The sequence below is a fragment of the Trichosurus vulpecula genome, chromosome 1, assembly GCF_011100635.1.
Source record: "Trichosurus vulpecula isolate mTriVul1 chromosome 1, mTriVul1.pri, whole genome shotgun sequence".
NCBI lineage: Eukaryota > Metazoa > Chordata > Mammalia > Diprotodontia > Phalangeridae > Trichosurus > Trichosurus vulpecula.
In genome coordinates this window covers 268853913-268881084 of record NC_050573.1, presented here as the reverse complement: position 1 = coordinate 268881084, position 27172 = coordinate 268853913, and the positions used below count along the sequence as shown (strand labels likewise).

General features: G+C 36.1%; 1 protein-coding gene across 1 annotated transcript in view; it reads right to left on the bottom strand.

Annotated features, from left to right (window-relative positions):
• RP1 (RP1 axonemal microtubule associated) overlaps positions 1 to 27172 on the bottom strand; it is a 629473-nt gene that overhangs the window by 186687 nt on the left and 415614 nt on the right. Inside the window, 3 exon segments of the mRNA XM_036741155.1 lie at positions 11237 to 11447; positions 13717 to 13907; positions 21354 to 21567. Coding sequence (XP_036597050.1) covers positions 11237 to 11447; positions 13717 to 13907; positions 21354 to 21567 — 616 coding nt within the window.

Here is a 27172-nt window from a genome sequence, read left to right as displayed (position 1 = left end):
AGGGCAAGGAGGGGGAGGGGGAGAAAGAATAGGAAAAGAAAGAGGAGAAATTTACAGCCCTATGTGTGAAAGAGTAAGGCAGAATTTATGCATATATTCGCAGATAGAGACACACATACATATAATAAGCAGTTCTAGTATGTTTGGTTTTTGAAAGCTACCTAATAATCCAGTTTTGACCACATTTCTTATGTTTTCTTGTCATAAGATTAGGCAGATCAGAAATAAAGCATAATTTTGCCATTCTCTGTTATTAATATTCATTTATTCTTTATCTCCAATCAGTAAAACCCCATATTTTACACATAATAATTCTACTCGGTGATTGAATAATGGTGTAATGGTTGTTAATGCCTACTCTATGGACCTCTTTTTAAAATGTGCCCACTTTATCCAATTGAATTCCCTCAAGATAGTGGTCTAGTAATGTCAATTAGTCATTCCTTTTGGTCTTGGCCATTTTACTACTTGCCACTTCCTTGCCAAGATTCAGTCCAGTATCTGATCTCAGACCTCTCAATTAAATGACTCCAAAATGACTTCACATTCCCAGAAGGCTCTTACTTCATTTGCTTAAATATTTATCTGAGCAAAGAAGAGCATCCCTGTGGCTTCACTGCTTTTCTGGAACCTAGTGTAACAGGAAGGACAGTTTCATCACTTAGAAAGAGGATGGTGCTATTATTTGAGCTTAGTTTGAGACACTTGCATGGTTTTAGTTTTCTTCTTTTCAATCTTAAGTGGAACCAAGGGTCTAAGTCTAAGTAGAATACCTTGATCCTGCATCATGGGAATGGGAACTGAAGTTTGGACCTGCTGGTTAAGACAGACATGCATGCATGTATACATACATACATACCTGCAGGCATACATATTTATGTATGTCTGTATAAGATGCATATTAAAGTAGACTTATTTATACACATTCATTGTCTTTATAAAAGGGGTTACTACAGTGGCGTTGCTTTAGGAAGGTACAGAGAATGTATATGAAGAACAGAATTGGTAGGCCAAAAGGAAACAAATTAGAAGGAAAAGAGGACTTATATAATGTACAATTTGCAGAGAATAAGAATTGGACTCATCTTTAAATCCTCCAAGTTATGTGAAGAAATAAAAATGGAAGGCGCGAAGTAAGTTCCCATCAGGTTTCTCTCGTCAATAACCTAAAGTAAGAAACACTAGGCCTAGCAGTGAATAAACAAGGGCCTCAACTACTCACACTTCCCATATCTAATGACTATCATATATCTACATCTTATTCTTTTAATCCTGTGTCTGCACCTGTGGAGGCAAAACTCTTATCCCTATTACTATTCTGCACTCTCTAATCCCCATCTAGTTCATCCTCCCTCCTCCATTGTCTCTTGACTGTTCTCTTCCATTGTTCTTTCTAGAACCCTGGCTCTATTATTAACAAACTACCTTTTCCCTAGATATCTCCATTTCAGAATCCTCCCATCTCTTTGGCCTTCTCTGCCTTTTCTCAGTTTGCAAATAAAACTGCCTACTTCTTTCCTTTTGGCATCAAGCTTGAAAACCTTGCCTGGGTCTAAAGGCTTGTGTGATGCAGAAGGCACTTTTGTTATTCCTGGCCATCCTCTCCAATGCTAGATATGCCTCTTCTTATCTATGCCACACTTTGAAATATAAATAGCTATTGGAACACTCCTGGATCTCCTCAGCCTTTCCCACACCGTTAATATGCCATCATCTCTGTAATTTTTCCCCTATCTGTCTATACCACCCAGTTCACATTCATGCTACTTCAACCAATTACCTCTAAGTCACTGTCCCTCATTTGTCAAGTAATTTAGTGCCTATATGATCTGTACCACAGCTGTCTACTCTACCACAGTCCTACTCTTCATATTTGGGTCTTCAATATACTTCAAATAACTCTCTGAAAGCCTTCCAAACTTTTTTTTTTTACCATTTTTGTGGACGCTGCTAACACTTGAGTCACTTCCGTATATGACTGTAGAGTAATCCTTAATTCTTCTCTCTTTCACATCCAATATCCAATAATTTCCCAAGCCCAATTGATTCTCTCTCTCCAATATATTTTAGATCTGTTCTCTTCTCTCCAACCAATATGTTCATCACCCTACTTAAGGTCTTCATCGCCCATCTGCTACCCTATCCAATTCATTCTTTACCTAGCTACAAAAATAATATTCTTAAGGCACATATCTGACCATCCCACATCCCACCCCTGCACAATAGTCTTCAAAGGCTTCCCATTGCTTCTAGGTAAAAAAGCACCCATAGCCAAGCATTGACAGATTTCCTCTTTTCTCTCTAGTGTAGTTTCACATTACTTCTATTTATGAACCCCATGTTCTAGTCAATCTGCTCCCTGCATGTAACATTCTCTCAACTCCATCAATTCATACAGATTCCAAAACTGCTAGGATGGCCTCTCTGCATCTCTCTCTTCTCTGTCACTATCTCTTTTTCTCTGTGTCTATCTCTCTCAGCTATTTCTACTTATTTTACCTGTTTATGGGCATACATGCAGGCACTACATATGGGCAGCTAGGTGGTGCAGTATACAGAGCATCAGGCCTGGAGTCAGGAAGACTCATCTTGAGTTCAAATCTAACCAGATACTTACTAGTTGCGTGACCCTGGGTGAGTCCCTTAAACTTGTTTGTCTGTTTCCTCATCTGTACAATGAGATGGAGAAGGAAATGCCAAATCACTCCAGTATCTTTACCAAGAAAACCCAAAATGAGGTCATGAAGAATCAGACATAACTGAACATCTTATACAGAGATTCATTCTATAGTATGCGGATCACTTTAAAAATGCTGTTGCAAAACCCTGGACTAACTCTGCCATTATAAGATGAAAACAGGTGATCTCAAAGTGGGAGAGAATGTCACCTACTCAGAGTCTGTGGCAACCCCTGCTAGCTTTTTCACTCCTACCTTTCTGACTGCAGTAACAGAAATAACCTTTGAAAAACTAATTCTATAGGACATTTTTAATTTTTGCTCTTCATCTGTGAATCCTCTAATATTCTCCATATAGCAGTCTAGAAAGGCTTCTCTCCCAACCTTGCCAAAAGCATCCTACCTTCCAGCTACTAAATTTCTAAATGGCATTAATCAGTGCTGAGTGCAGTTATTCTGATAAAACACTGATGGTCTGATTCACCCACAATGAGAAACCTGGGAGTGAAGTTGAGAGCTAAGTGAAGAAAAACCTCCTCTAAGCACCCTTCCTGTTCTGTCCTGAATATAAATCCAGAGTGGGAGCTGACAATTTACACATGATGCACTTTCCTATATAACTCTAAGAAGAGGAAGAAGACTTGTTTCCTAACCAGGCTCACAGCCAATCCCTTTGTCCTCCAATACACCCTGCCTGCCTACTACTGTTATGTTCATTTCCTGAAAGCACCACTTTTATCACACCCTAATCAAAAGTATTCAATGACCCCTTATTGCCAACAACCTGATATCCAAACTCATCAGGCTGACATTCAAGATCATTTACAATCTCTGTCACCTTACCTTTCAGGACTTCTTTCTCTCCACTCTGTTACTCAGGTGTTCTACATTAGCCCCTTTGGTTTACTCTCTGTCCCTCAAATGCACATTTATTTCATCCTATAAAGTGCATGGTAGAGGCAGTTAAATGGCACAGCAGATGGAGCACTGGGCTTGGAGTCAGGAAGACCTGAGTTCAAATGTGACTCTGGGCAAGTCACTTAAGAGTACCTCATGTTTCTTAACCATAAAATGGGGATCAAAATAACACCTCCTATGGCTGTTGTGAGGATCAAATAAAATAATATTGGTAGAGCACTTAGCATGATCCTGGCACGGAGTAGCAGCTCTGTGTTCACAATATTCTCTCTAGTGGAAATTATCTTCCTTTTTCCACCATCTCTGCCTATACAAAATACTATTAAGTAATATCAGAGGGAGATGGGGAGAATGAGGAAAGCAGTTGTCAAGAAAGGCCTTTTGTAGGAAGTGGCATCTGAGCTGTGATTTGAAGGAATCCAGCAACACTGAGTCAGAGTCTGGGAAGGGGATTAAATGTTTAAAGGCCAGGACACAGAACAAAAGCGCACAATAAAACAATTTTCAATCAACCGAATGAAAACACTACCAGTTCAAAAGCAGACACTCTCAAACAGTCCTACCTGTGAAAGAATTATGGTTGATTTGAGAAAATGTGTCAAAATAAACTGTGGGAAGCCAAGAACAAACACTGAAAGTTGTCGAGTATTCTGGTACACAGGTGATGGCAAAATAAAATAAAATGCACTCTAACATGTTTGTATTTTAAAATTTCTCTGCCTCTCTTTCACAAGTGTGTGTTCCTTTTGAGAAATAGGATGAAAGGGTTCAGTTTCAAATATTGTGACATTTTATATCATCATTTCTTAAATGCTTCTGAAATACCAAAAGATCACATGCTAAAGGAACATTGGAAAGGCCAATTGCACAGATCAGGGACAAAATTAAACACAGAAAGATATTTATAAGAAATAGGGGAAGGGGCCCTTTGTCCTATTCATTCTTCTGATGAAGAGGAGGCCTCTATGTAATAATATTATACTAGTCAGAAATAACTTTTTTATAATTTTCATGAAGTGCCCGAAAAGGAAGAAAACAAGAACCCAATGAATCAGTAAAAAAGATGCTCAGCCTATGAAAGTAGCAGATTATACTTTGCTCACTTTTTTCTAGATTGGGTGAAAACATGAAATCTGGTGTTATTAAAAAGCACTAATATAACTCTTTATTCCAAGGGAGTAGATGGTCTCTAATTAGTGGTACTTAAACAGAGCTGATTTAAGTAGCTAAGAGACATTCCCATGGGAACTATAGAATATTTCACAGTGGAAAGTTTATGCTATGCATCTCAATCATGCCTTTTATTAATACTGTATCATTAAAATTAAGCTAAATCTCCTCTTTGCCAATCTGTTTTCAGATCTATTACTTTAATTTTTTTTTATCAAGTACTTCTTAATTAGATTAAATATCTATTTTTAGTGTGCATAGGGAATACAGCTAGGAAAATAGTGATTCAGACAGCCTGACAGTGAGGGCAGGTATGGTGGTAATTGGATTTTAGGTCTTTTGACACCCTTATATGCTTTTTTCAAAAGCTTTTTCCCCCTGTGGGAAATATAAAATACTCCCCTGCCTTGCTGAAGGACTGCCCAAACTGGGGTGTTTACCAGGAGAAATACAAGGATGTATACACTTAGATGTCTGTTAATGGTTCCCCTGTGAATAGACCTGGTTAGGTTTGTCACCCCTCATAAGAGGTACCCTATTGGCCTATTTAAATTTTGAAATACATATTCTCATTCTGTCTTTTTAAGTATTGTCTATCATCTGGCCAACACTGGAGGGGCAGTGTGATGTAACTGATGGAACAATGGTTATGGAAACAGGAGGAATTGTATTAGGATCCCACCTCAGATTTTTGCTAGTTGTGTGACCCTGTGGCAAATTTTTAACCACCCTCAGCCCCAATTTCCTCATCCGTAAAATTGGAATGACAATAATGGTACCTTATTCTCAGGAATGTTGTGAGGATCAAATTAGATAATGTATGTAAAGTGTTATGCAAATCTGAAAGGGCTAAGTGGCAGTTATGTGAAATAACAACTGAAATTAACTTGAATTTTCACTTGGAACATCAGAACAGGGCTGTGACATTTGGCATGAGTTGATCAACATAACACTCCTGTCCCAACTTAAAAATTCCAAATAGAAATGCCAAATGTGTAGGTTCTTTCTTGTTTACTTGACATATACAGACACATGCACACATTATATACAGTTGCTACACGTGATGTGTCAATGACCTAAAAAAAGTTAATGTGGCTTCCCAAGCTGCTTAATTTGTCCCCCCGGGAGTAGCAATTTCACTGCTAAAAATCATGTTCAATATACTTCCCTGGCTGACATGCCTTTCTTTCAGGTCCCTAAAGGATAGTATGTAGCTCATGCAGATATTTCTGCTAATATACTATCTTAGGACTGCATAAACATGAATGAATAAATGAATGAATGAATGAATAAAAAAATATTGCTGTTTTCCAGGCAGAGCATATGATTCTAATATTTAATTAAAATGGTTCATTAGTTCAACTGATAAAATCATCTCTGTCCTAAAAGTCAAAAGTATTTTATTTGTCCTTTGTAAAATGTCCTGTAGGTCTGATAACTACGGGGATAAGCCAGTGTTTTAGGAATCAGGTTGCTGGGATTCTGATCCTGACTCTGCCATTAAATAGCTGTGTACTTATAGGAAATGCACCTAACTCTCTGAGCTTCAGTTTACTCTCCGGTTAAAATGGAGAAAATCCTTTGAAAACAATAAAAACTATAGAAATGTAATTTATGTTATAGATTCTAAACAGTTCTATATTTTTTAAAAAATATGGTTTAAAATTAAAAATAAAAACTTTAAAAACTGAAAAGTAAACTCCACTTATTCAAAAGAAATTTATAGTGAGAGTTTTGATGAATTGTCCCACCTGTTCATGAGGTTTTAAAGGAACTGTCTTATAAATTTTGCTCTACGACATTATGTTCACTTAGTTAAATTGCTCCTGCAGTTGTAAATAAGATACGACTTACTAAATCTCCCCATGAGATAGTTTTAAAAATGAAAGGGTGCTTTTAGGGTCCTCTTTATGGTAAAGAAGTGTCTCAATCTTTTCATCATATATATTAAACCAGTCTCACTTCTTCCCTACTGGAGTCTCTGGCCACAAACTTCCTGTAGTTAATGGCAGTGATGTTACCTTAGTAATCCCCAGGAGGCACGTAAATGGTTGGGGAATTTTCCGCCTGGTCAGTGCTTGAAACAGATAATATTAAGAATTTTACATGCCATATGGAACATTGTGACCCTAATGGAAAACATGTGAGGATGAAGTCTTTCCTAAAATGCCAGAAAAGGACTTTTGTAGGCATTGATTTTCAATAGTGTCTTTACAGGAATTATCACCAATTCCTAGCGTACTCTCCCTGCCAACCTTTGCCTCTTGGAATTCCTGGCTTCCTTCTAGACTCAAGCACCACTTTCTGCATAGATCGAACAACAACGAGGTCTTTCGTGGTCCTGTATAACTGAAAATGCCTTCCCCCTCTAAGATTAGCTTTGATTTATAACAATCTTGTATATATCTATACATGTATGGGATGGCTAAGTGGCACAGTGAATACAGTACTGAGCCTGAAGTCAGAAAGACTCATCTTCCTGGCCTCAAACACTTACTAGCCCGGGCAAGTCACTTAACCCAGTGTGCCTCAGTTTCCTCATCTGTACAATGAACTGGAGAAGGAAATGGCAAACCACTCTGGTATCTTTGCCAAGAAAATCTCAAATAGAGGGGCAGAGCCAAGATGGTGGCTGGAAAGCAGGGACTTGCGTTAGCTCCCCGCCAGGTCCATCCAAAAACCTATAAAAAACGGCTCTGACCAAATTCTAGAACTGCAGAACCCACTAAATAGCAGAAGGAAGCAGGGATCCAGCCCAGGTCAGCCTGCATGAGGTCTATCGTGCAAGGAGCTGGGGATGGAGGAGAGCAGAGCCCAGCATGGGTGGCAGCAGGACCAACCAGACCAGGAGCTGGGCGGCACGGTCCCTAGTGCCCTGAATCAGTGAGCTGTGGCAGTTACCAGACTTCTCAACCCACAAACACCAAAGACAACAGAGAAGGTTAGTGGGAAAAGCTGAGGGTGACAGAGTGGAAGGAGTTCAAGGTTCGGCCACCATTCCAGGGACAGTGGGGGTGGTGCAGCTACTGAACTACAGCTGCAGTTGCTTCCAGCCCCAGGCCTACTTAGTGGGAGGAATTAAGTGGCAGATCAGAGCAGAAGTGCACAGCCTGCTTAAGATCCCAGTCAGGTCCTGGCTGGAGGTTCTTGGGGAAGGAGGAGTGCTGGTGTATTAGAGCTGGCTGTATAGAAATAGCTCTGAAAACAACAGCACATCCCCTCAAGCTTGGAACAAAGTACTCTTTACTCTGCAAGCAGTCATACCCTGATGAAAAACTCAAGGGTCGAGTAAGTTGGCTGGGAACGTGGCCAGGCAGCGAAAACGCTCTCAGATTCAGACTCAGACTTTGGAATCTTTCTCTGGTGACAAAGAAGACCAAAACATACAGCCAGAAGAAGTCAAAAAAGTCAAAGAGCCTACATCAAAAGCCCCCAAGAAAAACATGAACTGCTCTCAGGCCATGGAAGAGCTCAAAAAGGATTTGGAAAAGCAAGTTAGAGAAGTAGAGGAAAAATTGGGAAGAGAAATGAGAATGATGCGAGAAAACCATGAAAAACAAGTCAATGACTTGCTAAAGGAGACCCAGAAAAATACTGAAAAAAAATATTGAAGAAAACAACACCTTAAAAAATAGATTAACTCAAATTACAAAAGAGCTCTAAAAAGCCAATGAGGAGAAGAATGCCTTGAAAGGCAGAATTACCCAAATGGAAAAGGAGGTCCAAAAGACCACTGAAGAAAATACTACCTTAAAAATGAGATTGGAGCAAGTGGAAGCTAATGAGTTTATGAGAAATCAAGATATTATAAAACATAACAAAAGGAATGAAAAAGTAGAAGACAATGTGAACTATCTCACTGGAAAAACCACTGACCTGGAAAATAGATCCAGGAGAGAGAATTTAAAAATTACTGGACTACCTGAAAGCCATGATCAAAAAAAGAACCTAGATATCATCTTTCAAGAAATTATCAAGGAGAACTGCCCTGATATTCTAGAGCCAGAGGGTAAAATAGAAATCGAAAGAATTCACAGATCACCTCCTCAAAAAGATCCAGAAAAGAAAACTCCTATGCATATTGTCGCCAAATTCCAGAGCTCCCAGATCAAGGAGAAATTACTGCAAGCAGCAAGAAAGAAACAATTTGAGTATTGTGGAAAAACAATCAGGATAACACAGGGCCTAGCAGTTTCTACATTAAGGGATTGAAGGGCTTGGAATACGATATTCTGGAGGTCAATGGAGCTAGGATTAAAACCAAGAATCACCTATCCAGCAAAACTGAGTATCATGCTCCAAGGCAAAATATGGATTTTCAATAAAATAGAGGACTTTCCAGTTTTCTCAATGAAAAGACCAGAGCTGAATAGAAAATCTGACTTTCAAACACAAGAATCAAGAAAAGCATGAAAAGGTAAACAAGAAAGAGAAATCATAAGGGACTTACTAAAGTTGAACTGTTTTGTTTACATTCCTACATGGAAAGATGATATGTATGATTCATGAGACCTCAGTATCATAGTAGCTGAAAGGAATATGCATATATGTGTATGTATGTATGTGCATATATATATATACATATATATATATATGTAGGTATGTGTATATATATATATAGGCAGAGGGCACAGGGTGAGTTGAATATGAAGGGATGATATCTAAAAAAATAAAATCAAATTAAGGGATAAGAGAGGAATATATTGAGAGAGGGAGAAAGGGAGAGATAGAATGGGGTAAATTATCTCACATAAAAGTGGCAAAAAAAAGTGGTTCTGTAGGAAGGGAAGAGGGGGCAGGTGAGGAGGAATGAGTAAATCTTGCTCTCATTGGATTTGACTTGAGGAAGGAATATCATACACACTCAATTGGGTATCTTACCCCACAGGAAAGAAGGAGGAAGAAGATAAGAAAGGGATGACAATAGAAGGGAGGGCAGATAGGGGGAGGAGGTAATCAAAACCAAACACTTTTGAAAAGGGACAGGGTCAAGGGAGAAAATTCAATAAAGGGGGATAGGTTAGGAAGGAGCAAAACATAGTTAGTCTTTCACAACATGAATATAGTAGAAGGGTTTTACATAATGACACACATGTGGCCTATATTGAATTGCTTGTCTTCTTAGGGAGGGTAGGTGGGGAGGGAAGAGGGGAGAGAATTTGGAACTCAAATTTTTAAAAACAAACAAAAAGAAGGTTTTTGCATGCAACCAGGAAATAAGATACACAGGCAGTGTGGCATAGAAATTTATCTTGCCCTACAAGAGAAGAAGGGAAAGGGGGATGGGAGGGGAGTGGGGTAACAGAAGGGAGGGTTGACTGGGGAATGGGGCAACCAGAATATATGCCATCTTGGAGTGGGCGGGAGGGTAAAAATGGGGAGAAAATTCGTAGTTCAAACTCTTGTGAAAATCAATGCTGAAAACTAAATATATTAAATAAATTAAATTAAAAAAAAAGAAAATCGCAAATAGAGTCAAGAAGAGTTGGACATGACTGAACACCACCACCAACAACAAATATATGTACATAAAATCCTTTGTGACCCAAAACAGTTTCCCATTTGTGTTTGTATAACCATTGCCTGGGATGATGCCTGACACATGGTAGGCACTTAATAAAAGTTTGTTCCTTGATTGGTTACAAAAAAAATTAGTAAAATTCCAAGGAGTCCAAGCCTGACACATGGTAGGCACTTAATAAAAGTTTGTTCCTTGATTGGTTACAAAAAAAATTAGTAAAATTCCAAGGAGTCCAAGGTGAATTTGGGAGTGTATCAATAGACTTTCCATAGCCAAATATCCTCTGGCTACTTACTTTCCTCCTATTATCAATCATAGATTGACAGGGAAGTAGAAAAAGTAGTTGTTTCTATTCCCTAAAGCTTTCATCCCAGTCTTAGGGAAATCAGAAAGTTCAATTGACCTGATTTTTTTTCCTCCCTGGTGAGTTAACATAATGACATGCTTATTTTTTTGTAATAAATCTCAGATGAATATCAATATAGTACAAACAAATACAGTTTCAATTCCTAAACACCCCTTATTCTCACTAGCCACAAAAGTCATTTGCTGAACTTGGCAGTAAGATTTAATAAATTGTTTCCGGCTCAGTGCTTTTTCCCATCTTGTTTCCCAAAACAAGATGTAGGTGTGTTCCTTGGTTACATACTGGAACCCAGTTATCAGCTACAGAATGAAAAACGGTTCTCCAGAATTTATTAAGGCATATACTTCTTTATCTAATACACTACGACACGTTGTAGTCTGTACTGATGAACGAATATTTCAAGACAAAGGGTTAATCAAGGATCAGACACAAAAAGAGCTAGAGTCACAAATCTTATGAGATTAAGATGAATTTATTTTGAGGTCATTTGTAAAAAAAAATCTTGGTTTCTTTTCTTAAAGTAAATTAGTTTTATTTTTTATTCTAATTTTTATTTCTTCAAGAAATGGGTCAAAAAATTACCTGGTAGAGGGTCTTGCCCTGAAACCAAAGTAGGAAGTTCCACACAGTCCTCTTCATTTGGTCTAAACCAGCAGTCAAAAATCAACCACATTTCCAGGGTAGTGCCTGTATGTTTCAGGTTTACTGTGTCTAAATGCCAAGATCTGTTCAGCTGGATGGATGTTCCTGACACTTGAAGCTTATAAAGTGATCCAATGCCCTCGAGTTCATCCTGGGAGAAAAAATGTGTCAAATGTTTTTTCATTCCCAAACTCTGCTCATCAATTTTGAGCTGCATTTGGAATTCGACATTTATTAGAATCAAGATCCGCACAGACGCACACACGTGTGTGTATGTTATATATACACACTCACGTGTGATATATGCATGTGTGTATATATCATGTGTATATATGCACATCTATCTATGTAGAAGTAATTGCATGAATACCTATCTGTACACACACACATGTATGCATATATATGCATATATATACATATATATATATATATAATATATTTTGTTATTATTCAGCAGTTGTTTCTTTGTGAGCCCATTTTAGGATTGTTTTGATTGTGTTTTTTGCAAAGATACTGGAGTGGTTTGCCATTTCCTTCTCTGGCTCATTTTACAGATGAGGAGACTGTGGCAAACAGGCTTAAGCAACTCGCCCAGGATCACACAGCTAGTAAGTGTCTGAGGCCAGATTTGAACTCAGAAAGATGAGTCTTCCTGACTCTAGGCTTGACACTCTATCCACTGTGCCACCTAGCTGCCCACCTGCTGAAACTACCTTATACTTAATTTGAGAGATAAACATGATATAGTGAATAGAGAGAGATGTCTTCAGAGCTACCAAGAATGGGTTTCAGGGCCTAATGTTGACCCAGATAAGAAAATATTATAAAATCATATAGACATAGTGTGGTATAGCGGAAAGACTCATGAGCATAGTCAGAGAAATCTAGGTTCGAATCCTACTTCTAGCATTTACTAGCTGTGTGATATTGGACAAGGAAATTAACTGTCAGATGTCTAGAACGTGTATATTACGTGATAGTCTGGTTATGAATTGTCTTAGTGGAGGGAGAGCGACCGTGGTAATGAAATCCTAGGGCTCCACAATATTCGTGAGAGTCACTGACGTAGTAATATCACAATTTTTCTTTTTCTTCAAAAACAAACAGTTACATCTTAATTAGGTTTTAAACTTTACAAAGCAATATCTTTGCAACAAATTTGTAAGCTAGATAGTACAAGTATTACTGTCTTCATTTTACAGATGAGAAAACAGTCTTAGACAAGTTAGTTAAGCAACTTGCCTGGTCACATAGCTAATATGTATGTAGGTAAGTGTCAGAACCAGAATTCAAACTCAGGTTCTTCCTAACTCTTAAACCAGTATTCTTTCCATCATCCCATTCCAACTACATTGAAAAATATTTACAAAAATAAGTAAAGCCCTTCAATTTGAATGCTAGCTAATTTATAATTATTGCTGTTCCAGAATTGCCAAATGGTAGAGTCTTTAAACAGAGAGATATATTGCAAAGGCAGGGACTGAACGTTAATTAATTCAAAGGGGTGCATAGGCTGGTTGATTAGAAATTTTTATGTTTAAATAATTTGAAAATTCTCCTTTGTATAATCCACTTAGTTTCTTGCTTGCTCCCTCAAAACTTCACAGAGTAATACCTTATTTTTTTTCAATCCTAGATATCTCAAGTACTCCTTCTTAGAAATCACTTAGAGTTTTCTGATTGATAATATAAGGTTTTATAATCTACACAGATAATTCTGAATACCTATTACTTGGTAATAAAATTCTAGTAAATAAAATTCTGGAAATAAGATTTTGGTATTAAGAGTCCCAAATTCACAGGAACATGTTTATTTCAAAGTAAGGCAATGATCTCTGAAGAATTCTGAGTATTCAACAATAGAAGGAAAAAGAGAAGATGAACTTATAAACTAGATAACCTTTTTGTTCCTCTCAACCCCTCCCAAAATTGACAAGCAATCAGGTTTGTATGTTCTGTTACTGAAGAAGCACACGTGGAAGGCGTCCTGTTCTCCAGTGTCTTTCTATATAATGTGAAACTAAACTGAAATATCTCATTATTAAAACCATTTTTGTTCAAAATAAGTGGCTTTGGGGGCTCCTAGCTCTGTTCACTAGGGAAGGCTCTCCTGTGGCTATCTTCTATGATGCTAAAATAACCTGTCAATTCAGTCAAAATATTAATCAAACCAGTTGTCTGGCGTCATGGAGACAGTCTCTCTGTGGCAGCAAAGGGGATTTAAGGCAAAGGTAGGAGACAAGGACACACCTGGCAGGGAAAGGAGGAGAACTAGGAGGAGAAGATTAAGCGTGGACACAGAACATCCCTAAGTGTGGTCACCAGAGCCTTAATCTAATTGTAAGAAAATGATTTCTCCAAGAGTTAGTGGGATTCTCACTCTCACAAAGTATTTTGTTAATAAGAAAAGGGTGAAATACTTTAATTTGTGCTCCATTTTCTGTCACGTGAAGTGCCAACTTTTTCTGACTCAGATGTCCATAAAAGACCAGGGAAAGTTCTATCATCTCTTCTTTAGTGTTCAACCCGGATCCAGTGATGTCCACTATCCATGAACCAGGGGAATGCCTCTTGATCAAGAGCTGCTCGGGGCTACAAATCAGTCTTCTCCCTTAAAAAAAAAGATGATGAAATAGGAAGAGAAAACACAAGGGAAAATCATAATATAGTTGAACCAGAGACTGTACACTATAGAGTATAAACGAAACTCTATTTGCAGGTTATGCTGTCTCTATGGCAACAGTTACTCAGAAGAGAGCAGTGCAGTATTGCTTTTATTTCTGAAGGGATGTAACATTTGAGTGTTCTTATGTGTTTTAAACTTTAGCTTTCAGGCATTTTTTTTCCTTGTTGCCAAGTTGTTTTTACTTTTCTTTTGGAGAATTATTTATGGGAGGGCATGAACCTTCCTTAAAATTAGTCTTAGAAAACAATCAATATGAGAGAAACTTACCGTATCACTTAGAAACCCTGTCTACTTAAGCAGAATTAGTATTTATTTTATTAACTTTTATAGCATTTGTTACCTTGGTATCCAGTTACTTTTTTAAAACTCTACAAGTAACCTAGAGTAGGCCCTAGTCCAAGGGTATTTAACTTTTTCTGAGTCATGAACCCCCTTATCAGTCTGGAGAAGCCTGTAGACTCCTCAGAAAAACATTTTTAGATAAATCAAGCAAAACACATAGCTTTAAAAATGAAATTATATTGAGATACAGTTATGAAAAAAATTAAATGAGTTCATGGACCCCAGATTAAGAAACCCTGCCTTCAAATAACAACTCATCAAAGGAGAAAGAATTAATGCCAAGCTCTTCCATGGTCTCCCTCCCTTCAAAATAGCAAAGCAAATGAATTGCAAATGAGAAATTGCAAACATACATACACACACACACACACACACACACGCACACACATACACTCTAAAATGACTACTGTACTCAGTTCAGTGAGTATGGAATGTCTAGCTAATTCATCCAAACTAGCAACTGACTGCTCACTAAACTATTATTCACAGTATTTAGAGACCACAAGAAAGGGTCCTTGGAATTGATTGTTCTAGTCAATTAACACAACTGAATTGGTTGATATGCATGGAAGTGGTCTGTAATTTGTTACTGGCATTAATTGGCCATGACAACTCTAAATAAGGGAGCTTAACTATAAAGGCCTCTGGTGACTGAGAATTTTGCTAGAGATGAATGAGGAGTTGGGGCTCAGTTTTGAAGTTCTACATCTTTCTGTTCTTTTCTTGACTTCTTCCTCTAAGGGAGAACAACTACTGCCAAAGAGAGCCTTTCTAATGTTCAAGGTTAGCCTTATAAAGATTGCACAGCCCCGAGTATCACCTTATAGTGATGCAGACTGCATTCCAACAACTACTACAAAGGCAAAAATGATTCAGGAAGAAATCCAAGCTACTTGGCATCCTGTTCAGATCCTACAGTCTTCAAGATTTATCATTCTTTTTTCCCCAGAGTTAAAAAGTTCAGTTAGTTCTGACTATTCCATATTCAATAATCATGCACACAGAGCACTATATGGAAAATTAATATGGTAGCAATACAAGGAACAAATACCATTGCTCGATTTATGAGCATAAAAGTAAACTATGCCTCGTTTAGCAAAATGAGTACATTAATTGGAAACACAACAGAGAAATCTGGAACTCTAGGTTACCAGATCCCCTGCCAGTGCTGGGTATTTGATTCAGGTCTATCTACTTAGGAGGGCTCCATAGAATTGCCACTAGTATCAATTTCAGGATATTCAATGAGTTGGCTTAGAAAGTGCATTAGCACACTTAAATACAACACTGGGGAAATTGTTTAACCTCTCTTAGACTTAGTTTCTTCATCTAATATGAAAATAACACCACTGCCTAGTCCATAGGGTTGGTTGTGAGAATATTATGATATAACATATGTGAGACTCCTTTAAAAATGTTAAAGTACTATAGAAATTTATTTTATCAACTTTATTGTCAGAATTGTTGATAGTATCATCACTATTTGATACTTTTTAAAGAGGTTCAAATAGAAATGACCCAAGAACAAATAACTATCTTGCTATTATTCTTTCATATTTAAAGTTACATCAACTAAAGCACATGTGAGTAAAATGTGAATTGTATTGAGTCTGAGTATAGGAGCTGGGTAGCTTGACACTTGTAGAGGCCACTATCTCAGCTGGCAGGTGGCAGGCTATCCAGTTCCCATACTCATACTCATACTCTAGCAAAACCATCTTATTCACATAATACTAAATAATCAAGCAATCCAGTGAAAAACTACAGAAAGTAATTTCTTCCTCTGTACCTCTATAAAAGTTTGTTAGTCCCAGGCCAGACATGCCAGGACCAACCCAGAATAGTTGTACCATGTAAACAGAGATGGCCAGGGACACAGTAGCTGGCAATGCTCTGTGTCCAGAAGTAGCAACAAATAAAGGACTGAGGTGGGATCTTGGGAGACCAATAGAGTGGTAGATGGAAGTGTCCAGTACAGAACTGACCAAACCAACATGTTGCCACGTCTCTGATCAGGTTTCTGTACTGAGAAACCACACAAGACAGTTTGAATCTCAATTTGGCCTCTAAAGGACAAACTCCAGGACTTAGGGGTCAGTGCAGAACAAGTGACCCAGGCTGAGACCAGGCAGGGCCTACCACTTGTACCAAGAACACAGCAGAGGGCCTGAAACAAAGCCCCAGTTCAGGGACAAAAACTGAAGAGATGAGGAATAAATAATACCAATCAGTACGAAAAATTATGGCTAATCTAACTCCATAACATCTGCAAGCAGACAGTCAAGGAAAAATGGAATTTTAATAGTACCTAGGGTGAAAATGAAGCAAGAGTTGTTTTTTGTTTTGTTTTGTTTTGAATGAAAGAAATCTCTTGAGAACAGAATTGGAAAGAGAATAAAGAGTTTAGCAGAGAAAGTAGTAAATTTGACCTAAGTAACAGACTCCCTGAAAACTAGAATAGACAAAACAGAAATCAATGATTCCATGAGATAGCAATAGATATTAGAACAAAATGAAAAGGCTGGGGGAAAAATGAAAGAAAATATGAGCTGATATAAAAAAACTGACCTGGAAAACAGGCAAGGGAGAAATAATTTAAGGAACACAAGACTACACAAAACTATTATTTTGAGCGTCATGTATTCATAAATCATAAATAAAAATGTACCAGAGGATAAAGTAAAAATGAAAATAATCTACTAATCACTTCCTAAAATTAAGTTAGATTGAAGACAACAAAATAGTATACTAGATAGAGCTCTGGACTTGGAGTAAGGAAAACCTGAATTCAAATCTTGCCTCAAACACTGAGTAGCTATACCACCTGGGGAAATCATTTTAAAATCCCTCAGTCTCAGTTTTCTCACCTATAAAATGGAGTTATGATAGCATCTACCTCTCAGGTTGTTGTGAAGATCAAATGAGATAGCATCTATAAAGCACTCCATAAACCTTCAGGCTCTATGTGCATGATAACTACCAAAAGGAACCTCAAAAGGGAAAATGACAGGAATGTTTGCCAAAATACAAGCTCTCACATCCAAGAAAAAATTCAAGTAATCACAAAGAAATGGTCCAAGTACCAAAATACAATAGGATAACACAAGTCCTGATAGCTTCTACTATAAATGAGTCATAAATCACAAAAGGCAAAAGAGATAGCTTTGCAACTAAGAATAACTTACTCTGAAAGCTGAAATACAATTACTATGCATGAAAAAAGTGATATTTAATGAAATAGAGGTCTTCTAAGCATTTGTGATGATCAAAAGTAGGTAAGAAATTTGACATATAAACATAATAGTCCAGAGAAATTTATGAAAGCAAATTTATTTGAACAATTGGAAGAAGCTGTATGATTATGTAGCCCTGATATTGTAAACAGGGGAAAAGAAACAAATATCTTTTCCAAGCCTTAATATCTTCAAAGCATATTTATGGTGTTAAGAAAAAAAAAAGAAATAGAGAGCCTGGTTGAAGTATATGTGTGTGTGTGTGTGTATAGACATATATATCTATATACATATGTGTGTATATGTATGTGTATATATACACATATATATATATATATACACGTAAGTATATATGTACACGCATACATGTATATACACATATACATATATTTATATATCTGTGGGGGAATAGGAAGGGGGAATTGGTTCCATAATTAGGATTTAAAAGGGAAAAAGGAGGACATCAGGAGGAACACATTTGTATAGAAGGACAAAGAGGGGGGTGAATACTCATGCTAGACAAAATTGGAGAAAGGTTTGGATGTCATGAACTTCACGCTCATCTGAAAAAGACAGAGAAGTACACACACATGCACACAATATGCACACAATCACTTTGGCATAGAAAAGCATTCAATTCAACATGGAAACATGTATGGATGTGACAGGTGAGTTAAGTGCAAAGATAGCACCAGAAAGGCGATAGTAATAAACAAAATAAACTTCTTGACCCTGAAGGGGAGATAAAAAGGGGGTAAAACAACAGAAAATAACTAGATTCTAAGGAAGTTACCTTAGATTTCCTACTAATGATTGGGTAATGAGTGAACAAATTGTTTTTCTATCGAACCCAATGGAATAGAATTGGTGACTTGATCTCATCCAATCTATGTGAGCAGTCTGAATGGTTTCTTAGCAGCCTGGGCCAAGGAAGAGAAGAAGATGTATGTCGCAGGAGAAGAGGAAAGGGGAGGGAGAATCCCACCTTTTGACCCATCTTATTTTATTCTACCATTTAGATTGCCAGAAATTTTCCATATCTTTCTTCTTTAAGGATACGCTTTGTTCTTTGCTTCTCAGGCTTCTATAATGGAGTCTCTTCTTACAGACCTCTTTGGTAGCATGATAAAGCCTTATAGACCCATTTTCAGAATAGTTTTTAAATGCATAAAATAAAATACATAAAATCACAAAGAAAAACAATTATATTGAAATAGTTATCAGAACACGGAAATAAAATTTATAGACCTCAGGTTAAGAATACCTGTTCTATATAATTTTTTTTATTAGCATTGAATTTTGATTTTAATTTTTTTACATTCCTTTTACTTCTTGAATCACCTTAACATTTTGGCTTATATTTTCAATTGACAAGTAAATAATTCTGATAAACTTTTGTTTACTTTTATGGATACATTTGTTTCTTTTTCAAAGATTTTAATTGGGCAATTTTGTATTCAAGTTTTCTAGTGCTAGATATTGATTAATCTTTTGGCATTTGTATAGGTTTTCATTAGTTTTCCTGATCTGCGTCTGCCATGGTAGCATATGAATCTTGTCCTTAAAAACATTCTTGGATACATCTTTTCCTCCTATGGGCCTTACTATGGCAACAATTATAGAGTATACTGTTAAATGCAGGTCTGCAATGTTATGTCCACTGACAAATCTCATGGATTTTGAACCATTATTTTATTATAGCAGGTCAATTAATTGGATTTGTGCCATCAAATTAAAAAAAAAGGCTTTTCAAAGTTCCATTCTAAGTATCCCCATCTCCTTTGGAAAATCATTTAAGACAATACCATTATTTCTTCCACCTATTTCATTATTGAATAGCATATCTGAAGTTTTGTCTTATGCAAATTCTTCAATGCATTTAAGCTCTTCAACTTTTCTTTTTTTTAGAATTAAATTACTCCTCAATTCTTTCTCTTTTCTCAGCTTATCTGGGTTTAGGAATGATGTGATTTCTTATGATTACCCTGCATTGACCTACACTATGTGGCTGTATAACCAGAAGCTAAGGATGTTATTGACCAAAACCAGTATGACTTTTTTTTCTATAACTGGAGACATTTGACTTCTAATTTTTATGGTGTCATAATAGCATATACTAAAATTATTGATATTTTGATTCTATTTCATGAGCACTAATGGTCTGCCTGTTGTTTCATAACTTGGAAATGAGGATATTATTGACAAAAAGCAGCATGAAATCATCACTCTGGAGCCAGCTAACACACTAGCCATGAGGCTAACAAATCAATTATGCCACCAGATGATCAATTAGTCAGCATTTTAAGACACCTGTTGAACATTTACAATTCTAATAGTGGACTCAGGTCAAACAGACTCCTCACTGTATATACTTCCTGGCTGGCATTCCTTTACTTAGCCATCCCTCCTCCACCTCATGATTTGGAAAATGTGTGGGGATTTGAGGGGATTATCACCACCACCACCACCATTATTTTTTATTATTACCATGATGGCTTAAAAATCATAGATCAGCAATCTCTACCCAGTCAAGTTCTATTTCTATGAGTTCCTTGTAATTAAAAGGGGTCATTTATAAAGTTCTTTAACATATGCAAAGGGCTTTACATGTGTTATCTCATTTAAACCTTAATTAATAATAATGCTATAAGGCTTGTATTGCAGGTATTGTTGTCAGGAATATTTTTTTCTGATAAAAAATAAAATCTCATAGAAAGGAAATTACCTTCTCACTTAAATATAACTAAAAAGTGTCATAAATAGAACTGGAGCCCTGGGATTCCTAATTAGCAGTCCAATACTCTATCTATAATACCATTCTGGCTCAGCAAATAGTTAAAGACTAAGGGAATGCAGAGCACTAGTAGGTATAAGGGTTATTATTAGCTATATCAAACACTAATACTAAATCCTCAAATTGTGCTCAAAATTTACACATGTTCCGAATGCTCAGTGTGTCTTTTGATTTTGCTACAATTCTAGGCCAGAGTATTATAATATGAAAAAAAGCTGTGCTGATTCTTTTACTGTTCCTTCTTCACAAGAAAACCAAAAGGTATCAATGAAGTTAGGGTGAATTGTGGCATTGTTTCTGTTTTAATTTTTACTGAAGATCTATATTTTTTAATCAAAAAACAGTTATTTATCCTGATAATGTTCCTGTGAAAGTCAGTGCTAAGTAACATAGTTGACATTTTTGACAATCAACCTTAATTAAGTTTCTAAAGATCTGATTTATTAGAAATTAGCTGTCCCTTAAACCTCACATAGACCTTTATTTTAATAAGGATATGGATTTAGAGCTAGAAGAGAACTTCTACTCTGTTCTCCCATCCCCTACTCATTCTGCAGGTGAAGAAATTGCAGTCCAGACAGCTTAAATGTATCACTCCTCCATGTCAAACAGGTATTAAGTAGCAGAGCCAGTACTTGAACCTAGGACCTTCTAATGTTCTTTCCACTGCATCAAAACCTCTAAGGCATTTATCATATAATTTCTGTTTGTGTCTCAGCCCCCTACTGCATGGCAATCACCTCAAGAGAGAAATAGTTTCTTATCTAAATTTTATCCTTCTCCTAGTACCTAGTACACAATAGGCATTTCATAAATGTTGGATGAATTCATGAATGAGATGGCTGAAAAAAATTGAATCAAGTATAATAAAGTACAGACATTTTCATTAAGCCATAGAAACAATAATCAACTTTAGAAATGAAACGTTAGAATTGATTTATTAGTTCTCAAATAATCTACAAGCATTTTGCTTTGTTCAGGTTTTATTCCAGAGTGACCTACCTATAGTCTTCAGTTCTGAAACAGTTGCATAGGCTCCCAAATGGGAATCCAGCCAATTCCAACATGGGAATACCCATTCGATATCTGAGTCTTTGGACTCCTGAATAGTTATCATCTTTAAATAAAGGCCAGCTCCATAACCTTCTCCATCATGTGCAAGAACCACTTTCTCCAAGTGACTCAGGGAAACAGCTTCCACTATGAATAAATCCAGCTGTCAAAATCAAATATTTAAAAGGATCAATGGATATAATGATAGCTAGCATTTATATAGAGTTTTAGGGTTTGCAAAGCACTTTAAATATATTATCCTATTTGATCCTCACAACAACCCTCACCAGTAGGTGCTATTATTATCCTCATTTTATAAATTAGAAAACTGAGGCAGACTAAAGTAAAATGACTTGCTCAGGGCCATATAGCTAAATGTCTAAGGCAAGTACTGAACTTAGATCTTTCAAACTCCAACTCTAGCCCCTATCCACTTACTGCCCAAACTAGAAAGTTGTTGTTGCTGTTAAACATTAAAGGCCAATTCAATTTATTTTATTAAGCTAGATAACTACATACATTTCCTGAGATTATATAGATAAAAGTATTTTGTAAGCTTTAAAACTTTTAAAAATATAAAATATGATGATGATATCAACTTGGATCCATACAAATCTTTTTAGCAAAAATTCTGATTTATTTTGAGCTTTTATAAGAAACTCTAACAACTTGGACCAAACTCCTGAAATCATCATTTTATTCACTAAAAATAATTGTGATTGAGGAATACATGCTAATAGCTTTCTGACTCCAATTTTCTTCATTTCTTTGGATATATATTTCCATAACCAGACTTCAGGAGAAACAGTAGAGGATATGTGCTAAACTCAAAATGTAAAAGTCTAAATTTCTACCATTTTCCATTTTATTTCTGTCTTCTAGTTTTTATACTATTGTCCCATCATGTATATTATTCTCTTGCCCCAACATTGTACCCAACCACACAAATACTTAAGCAAAACAAAGTGACTAAGTCTTAGAAGAGATTTGATACCATAATTTCCCAGCTCTCTACAAAGAGATTTGTTTTATCATTTATGTGTTAGAATCAATATTGGCCACTGCCTTTAATATGAATTCAGCTGCCTTTTAGAGTTTACAAAGTTATAATCATTGTGTACATAGGTCTCCTGGCCCTGCATTCTTCATTTTCTATCAATTCTTACAATCTTCCCATGTTTTCTTGAATTCCTTATATAAATCATTCTTTAAAGGGCAATTATATTGCATTACATGCCACTGCATTCAGCAATTTCTCTATCATTGGGCACTGTATCAGTGATCTTCAAATTTAAATTGCTACCACAGGAACCCACTTTATTTTTAGTATTTTGCTGCTACAAAAATGTTGCTATGAGTATGTCGGTTTATATGGGAACTTTCTTATTGAACTCTTTTAGCTTTATGCCCAGTAGTGGCATAGTGATAACAAAAGGATATAAACATTTTAGTGATTTTTTTGGCATAATTTCAAATTGTTTCCCTGAATAGTTGAACCAGTTCATAACTCTACCAAAAGCATCTTATGGTGCTATTCAACATTAGGCATTTCAATTTACCTACTGCAGGCATTTATTCAGATACTGAGGATACAAAGACAAAAAATAAAATGGTTCCTGTCCTTAAGCAGCTTACAGTCTACTGAAGAAAAACATGCATACATATAAGTAAATACAAAACAGATACAAAGAAAAAGAAGGCAATTTCAAGGGAAAGGTCTCATAGAGGAGGTGATGTTTGAGCTGTACTTTGAAAGAAGCTAGGGACATGATAATGTAGATATGAGAAGGGAGCACAATTCAGGCATGGTCATAGTCTTGCAAAGGGAGAGAGACAGAAGAAAGAATACCCTGGGTAAAGAACAATGGAAAAAATATTTATCTGGATAGTAGCATGCATTAAGAGATATAATATAAAATAAACTTGAAAATGTAGAATAGAGTCAGATTTTGAAAGGCTAGAAATGTAAAATAAAGGTATATGAATTTGATCCTAGAAGTAATAAAGTGATAGGGGGCTAGAGGAGTTTTTTGATCAGGGAGTAACATGATCATACCTGTGTTTTTGGAATATCACTTTGGCAATTGAGAGTAAGATTGATTAGGAAAGAGGAAAGGTATGAAACAAGGAGACTAGAAAGAAAGCAAGAGATGATAGGAATGTGATACAGGGTGGTAATAGCATGAGTGGAAATAAAAAGACAAATGCAAGAAATGTTGTGTAGGCAAAATTGATAAAATTTGTCATCTGATTGGGATGAGGAGTAGAGGATGTAGAGGATGAATGTGGAAAGCTCACAAGAGGGGTGGGTTTGGAGGAAAAGATAATGAAATCTGTTTTGACTATGAATTTCAGAGATTTCTACTTCAACATATGCAATAAGGGAGTTGTTCATACTTTTAATGGGTATGAAATGAAACTTCCAAGTTGTTTAATTTGTATTTTTCTTATCTATTAGTGACTTGGAACATTTTATCACATGATGGTTGATAGTTCATATTTCATCTTTTGAAAAATTCACTAACTTTGATGATTTGCCTTTCAGGGAATAGATCGAAGTCTTATACATGTAGACAATTCTTCATTTTGTTTTTGAAATCAGACTTTTACGAGAGATACTTATTGAAAAGATTTTTTAATTTGTCAATTTCTCTTTTTTATTCTATTTGCATTTATTTTGTTCATGAAAAAAGCATTAAATTTTATATAGTACAAATTGTGTATAGTGTCTTTTGTAATCTCTTTTACCCTTTGCTTTGTTTTAAGTTCTTCTCTAATCCATAGAACTGCATGGTACTTACTTCAGTTTTCCATTTTTAAGAAATACTGTAACTTTAAAATAGATCACATCTGTTTGGAATTCATCATGAAATATATTGTAAGATACTGAGCTATTTCTGTTTTTAAGAAGGCTATTTTCCATTTTACCCTAGTTCTTATTGAAAAGGGAATATTTCTTCCAATAGTTTATGTTCTTGAGTTTATTGAACAAAAAGGCATAAATAAACTTGTTTGCTTCTAGACCAGACCTCCAGAAACCAAGCAGTTAATCCTCTCAGGTGGAAATCCACCTAGGGCCTGAGTTGCCTTGATTGGTGAGTGGCCGCATATTAACCAAGCTCACCTCACTATACCTAGCCAGCTCCAGACCACATGTGCTTCACATTCTATCCAACCATCCACTTGGGCCTTCTTGCTGTAGGCCCTGCTGCTATACATGTACCCTGCTCTCTACTTACCATCTCCTAATCTGGACATATTAATAAAAATCAATACTATTACTGTATCTGGAAAGAATATGTCAATTGAATGCTTCATTTCTCTATCCATTCACTATCCCTATGACTTTTCAAACTAAAACACCATTAGAGAGAGAGAGAGAGAGAGAGAGAGAGAGAGGATGTGTGTGTGTGTGTGTGTGTGTGTGTGTGTGTGTGTGTGTGTGTAATTTACCATTAGTAGAAGGTAAGTTGCTTGAAGACAGTTTGTTTCACTTTAGCATTTAGAATTCCATTACTTAGGTCAGTGACTGACGCATGGAATGCACTTATTAAATGCTTTTTCATGCGTTCTTTCATTAAGTCCAGGTCTTGTTTATCTTGCCTACCAACTTTTGTATTTTATAATTAATACAAAAATTATGATTACTAATGATTTATAAAATAGCTTCAAATGCTAGGCCTTCATTCTGTCATTTTTGCCATTGTTTCTCTTGATTGTTTTAATCTTCCTGTTTAGGTCTACAAAGAAATCTCTTGGTTTCTAGTCATACAAGCTCAACAGAAACAGATTTTGGGACTAGCCGTAAACAAACAGAAGCAAAAATGATCTATACTTGCAGAAGATATTGTAACTTATTTAGACTACTCCAGGGATTCAATTTTTTTAAAAAATTAAAATGAGACATTAGCTTCAGAAAAGTGCCTCATTGGCAAGACAATCTGTAAATTAATTTAGGTAGTATCATCATTTTTATTATATTAGCTTGGTCAAACCATGAACCATGAAATCTTGGATTTACAGGTTAATTTCTAGATATTTAATGCATTTTAAAATTATTTCAAATATAATTTATCTATCTCTTCTTCCTAGATTTTATTGATAATATCAAAAATGTTAATGGTTTTGTGGAATTATTTTATATCTTGCTACTTTTTCTAATATAGGAATTTCCCTTGAGGAAATTGCTTCAAGAAAAAATAACATCAGAGGATCTTGGGATCATAGATCCCAACCTAGAAAGGGCTTTAGGGACAATTTAGTCCAACTTCCGCATTTTACAGCAAAAGAAACCAAGGCTCATATAGTTTAAGGAAATTATTCAAAGTTGCATTGCCAACTTCTGTCTTCAAACTCCTAGCTCAAACCCTGCATCCATGTCTGATATTGCATTTCAGAGTCTCCCCCTTAGGAACAATTCAACTACACTTCTCCATTCCTCAGTAGACAGAGGTTCATAAATTTACCCAACTCTAATGATCTGGATAAGAAAAAAAAAGATGCATCTGAAAAGGATGGACAATTGTGTTATTGTTCCTAATCCAACATCAAATAGAAAAATGGGAAATTGGCTGAGTTCCAGAAGAGTGACTGAATGAGACATTATGTCTAATCTTAGCTTTCTATCATCTCAAAATTTAAAAAATCCACAAATCAAGAAGGAAATAAGAAAAAAATAAAGATAAAGCAGGGAAGAACTCATCAAAGCAAAAGCATCATAGTGAAACCAGTAGAGAGATTTCTTTAGAAAAGAAAATGAAAATAAACAGTGAAAAGGTTCAAATATTCCATGGATAAATAGTATGGACTGAAAGAAATTGACTTGAAAATTTTAGATAAAGGGTAGCACTTCTATAACTATGTTAAGACCTCTCTACCTACTCTAAAAGTTATATCAGCAAAAATGAAACAACTTCTAAGATGGTTCAGAAGAATAAGATAATTAAAAGGAGAATTAGTGGTAGAAATTAGGACTATAATTAGAGCTCTCAGAGAGACAAAAGATCAAAAATATAAATGAGAAAATGGAGCATTTAAAGCAAATGACAGAGAACTTCTCCAGAGAAACATGGGAAGATATATGAACTGATGCAGTGTTAAGTAAGCAAAATGAGGAAGCAACATGCACAATGACTTGAGCAATGTAAATAGAACAGGAAAAGGGATAGGAATGCTGCGCAATTATAATTGCTAAGCTTGATGCCAAAGACGAGCTGAGAACATGTATCTCCTTTTCTTCTTTTTGCAGAGCTTAGAATCAGGAAGTTCATGGTTCCAACCATGTTTCAGATATTTCCTATCTTTGTGACCCATGGTAGGTAAATCACTTAACCTCTCTGCCTCAGTTTCCTCATCTGTAAAATGACAGTGATACATTTTCTGCCTTACAAGTTTGTTGCCAATACCAAGTAAGTTAAAATATGTAAAGGTGAGCTATTATTGGCATAGAGTATTGCATATATTATTATACATGATTAATATGTTGATTGGTTTTGCTGAATTGTTTTACTTTTTTAATCTTTGTTACAACTAATGCCTCAATGGAGAGGAGAAAATGAAAAAATAGGTTCAGAAATGAAGATGACAAATAAAAATTAAAATAGATCATTCTCATCCTTGGAAAGAGCAATTCCATTGCAGTGGTGAGGTCAATTTGTTATGACACCAAATATAGTCTTCTTTCCACTGGACAATGCAACTTGCCTATTTTTCTGGAAGATTCCCCCTTGGATCGTCTCAAGCACTTTGTTTTTGCACTTTCTATTGAA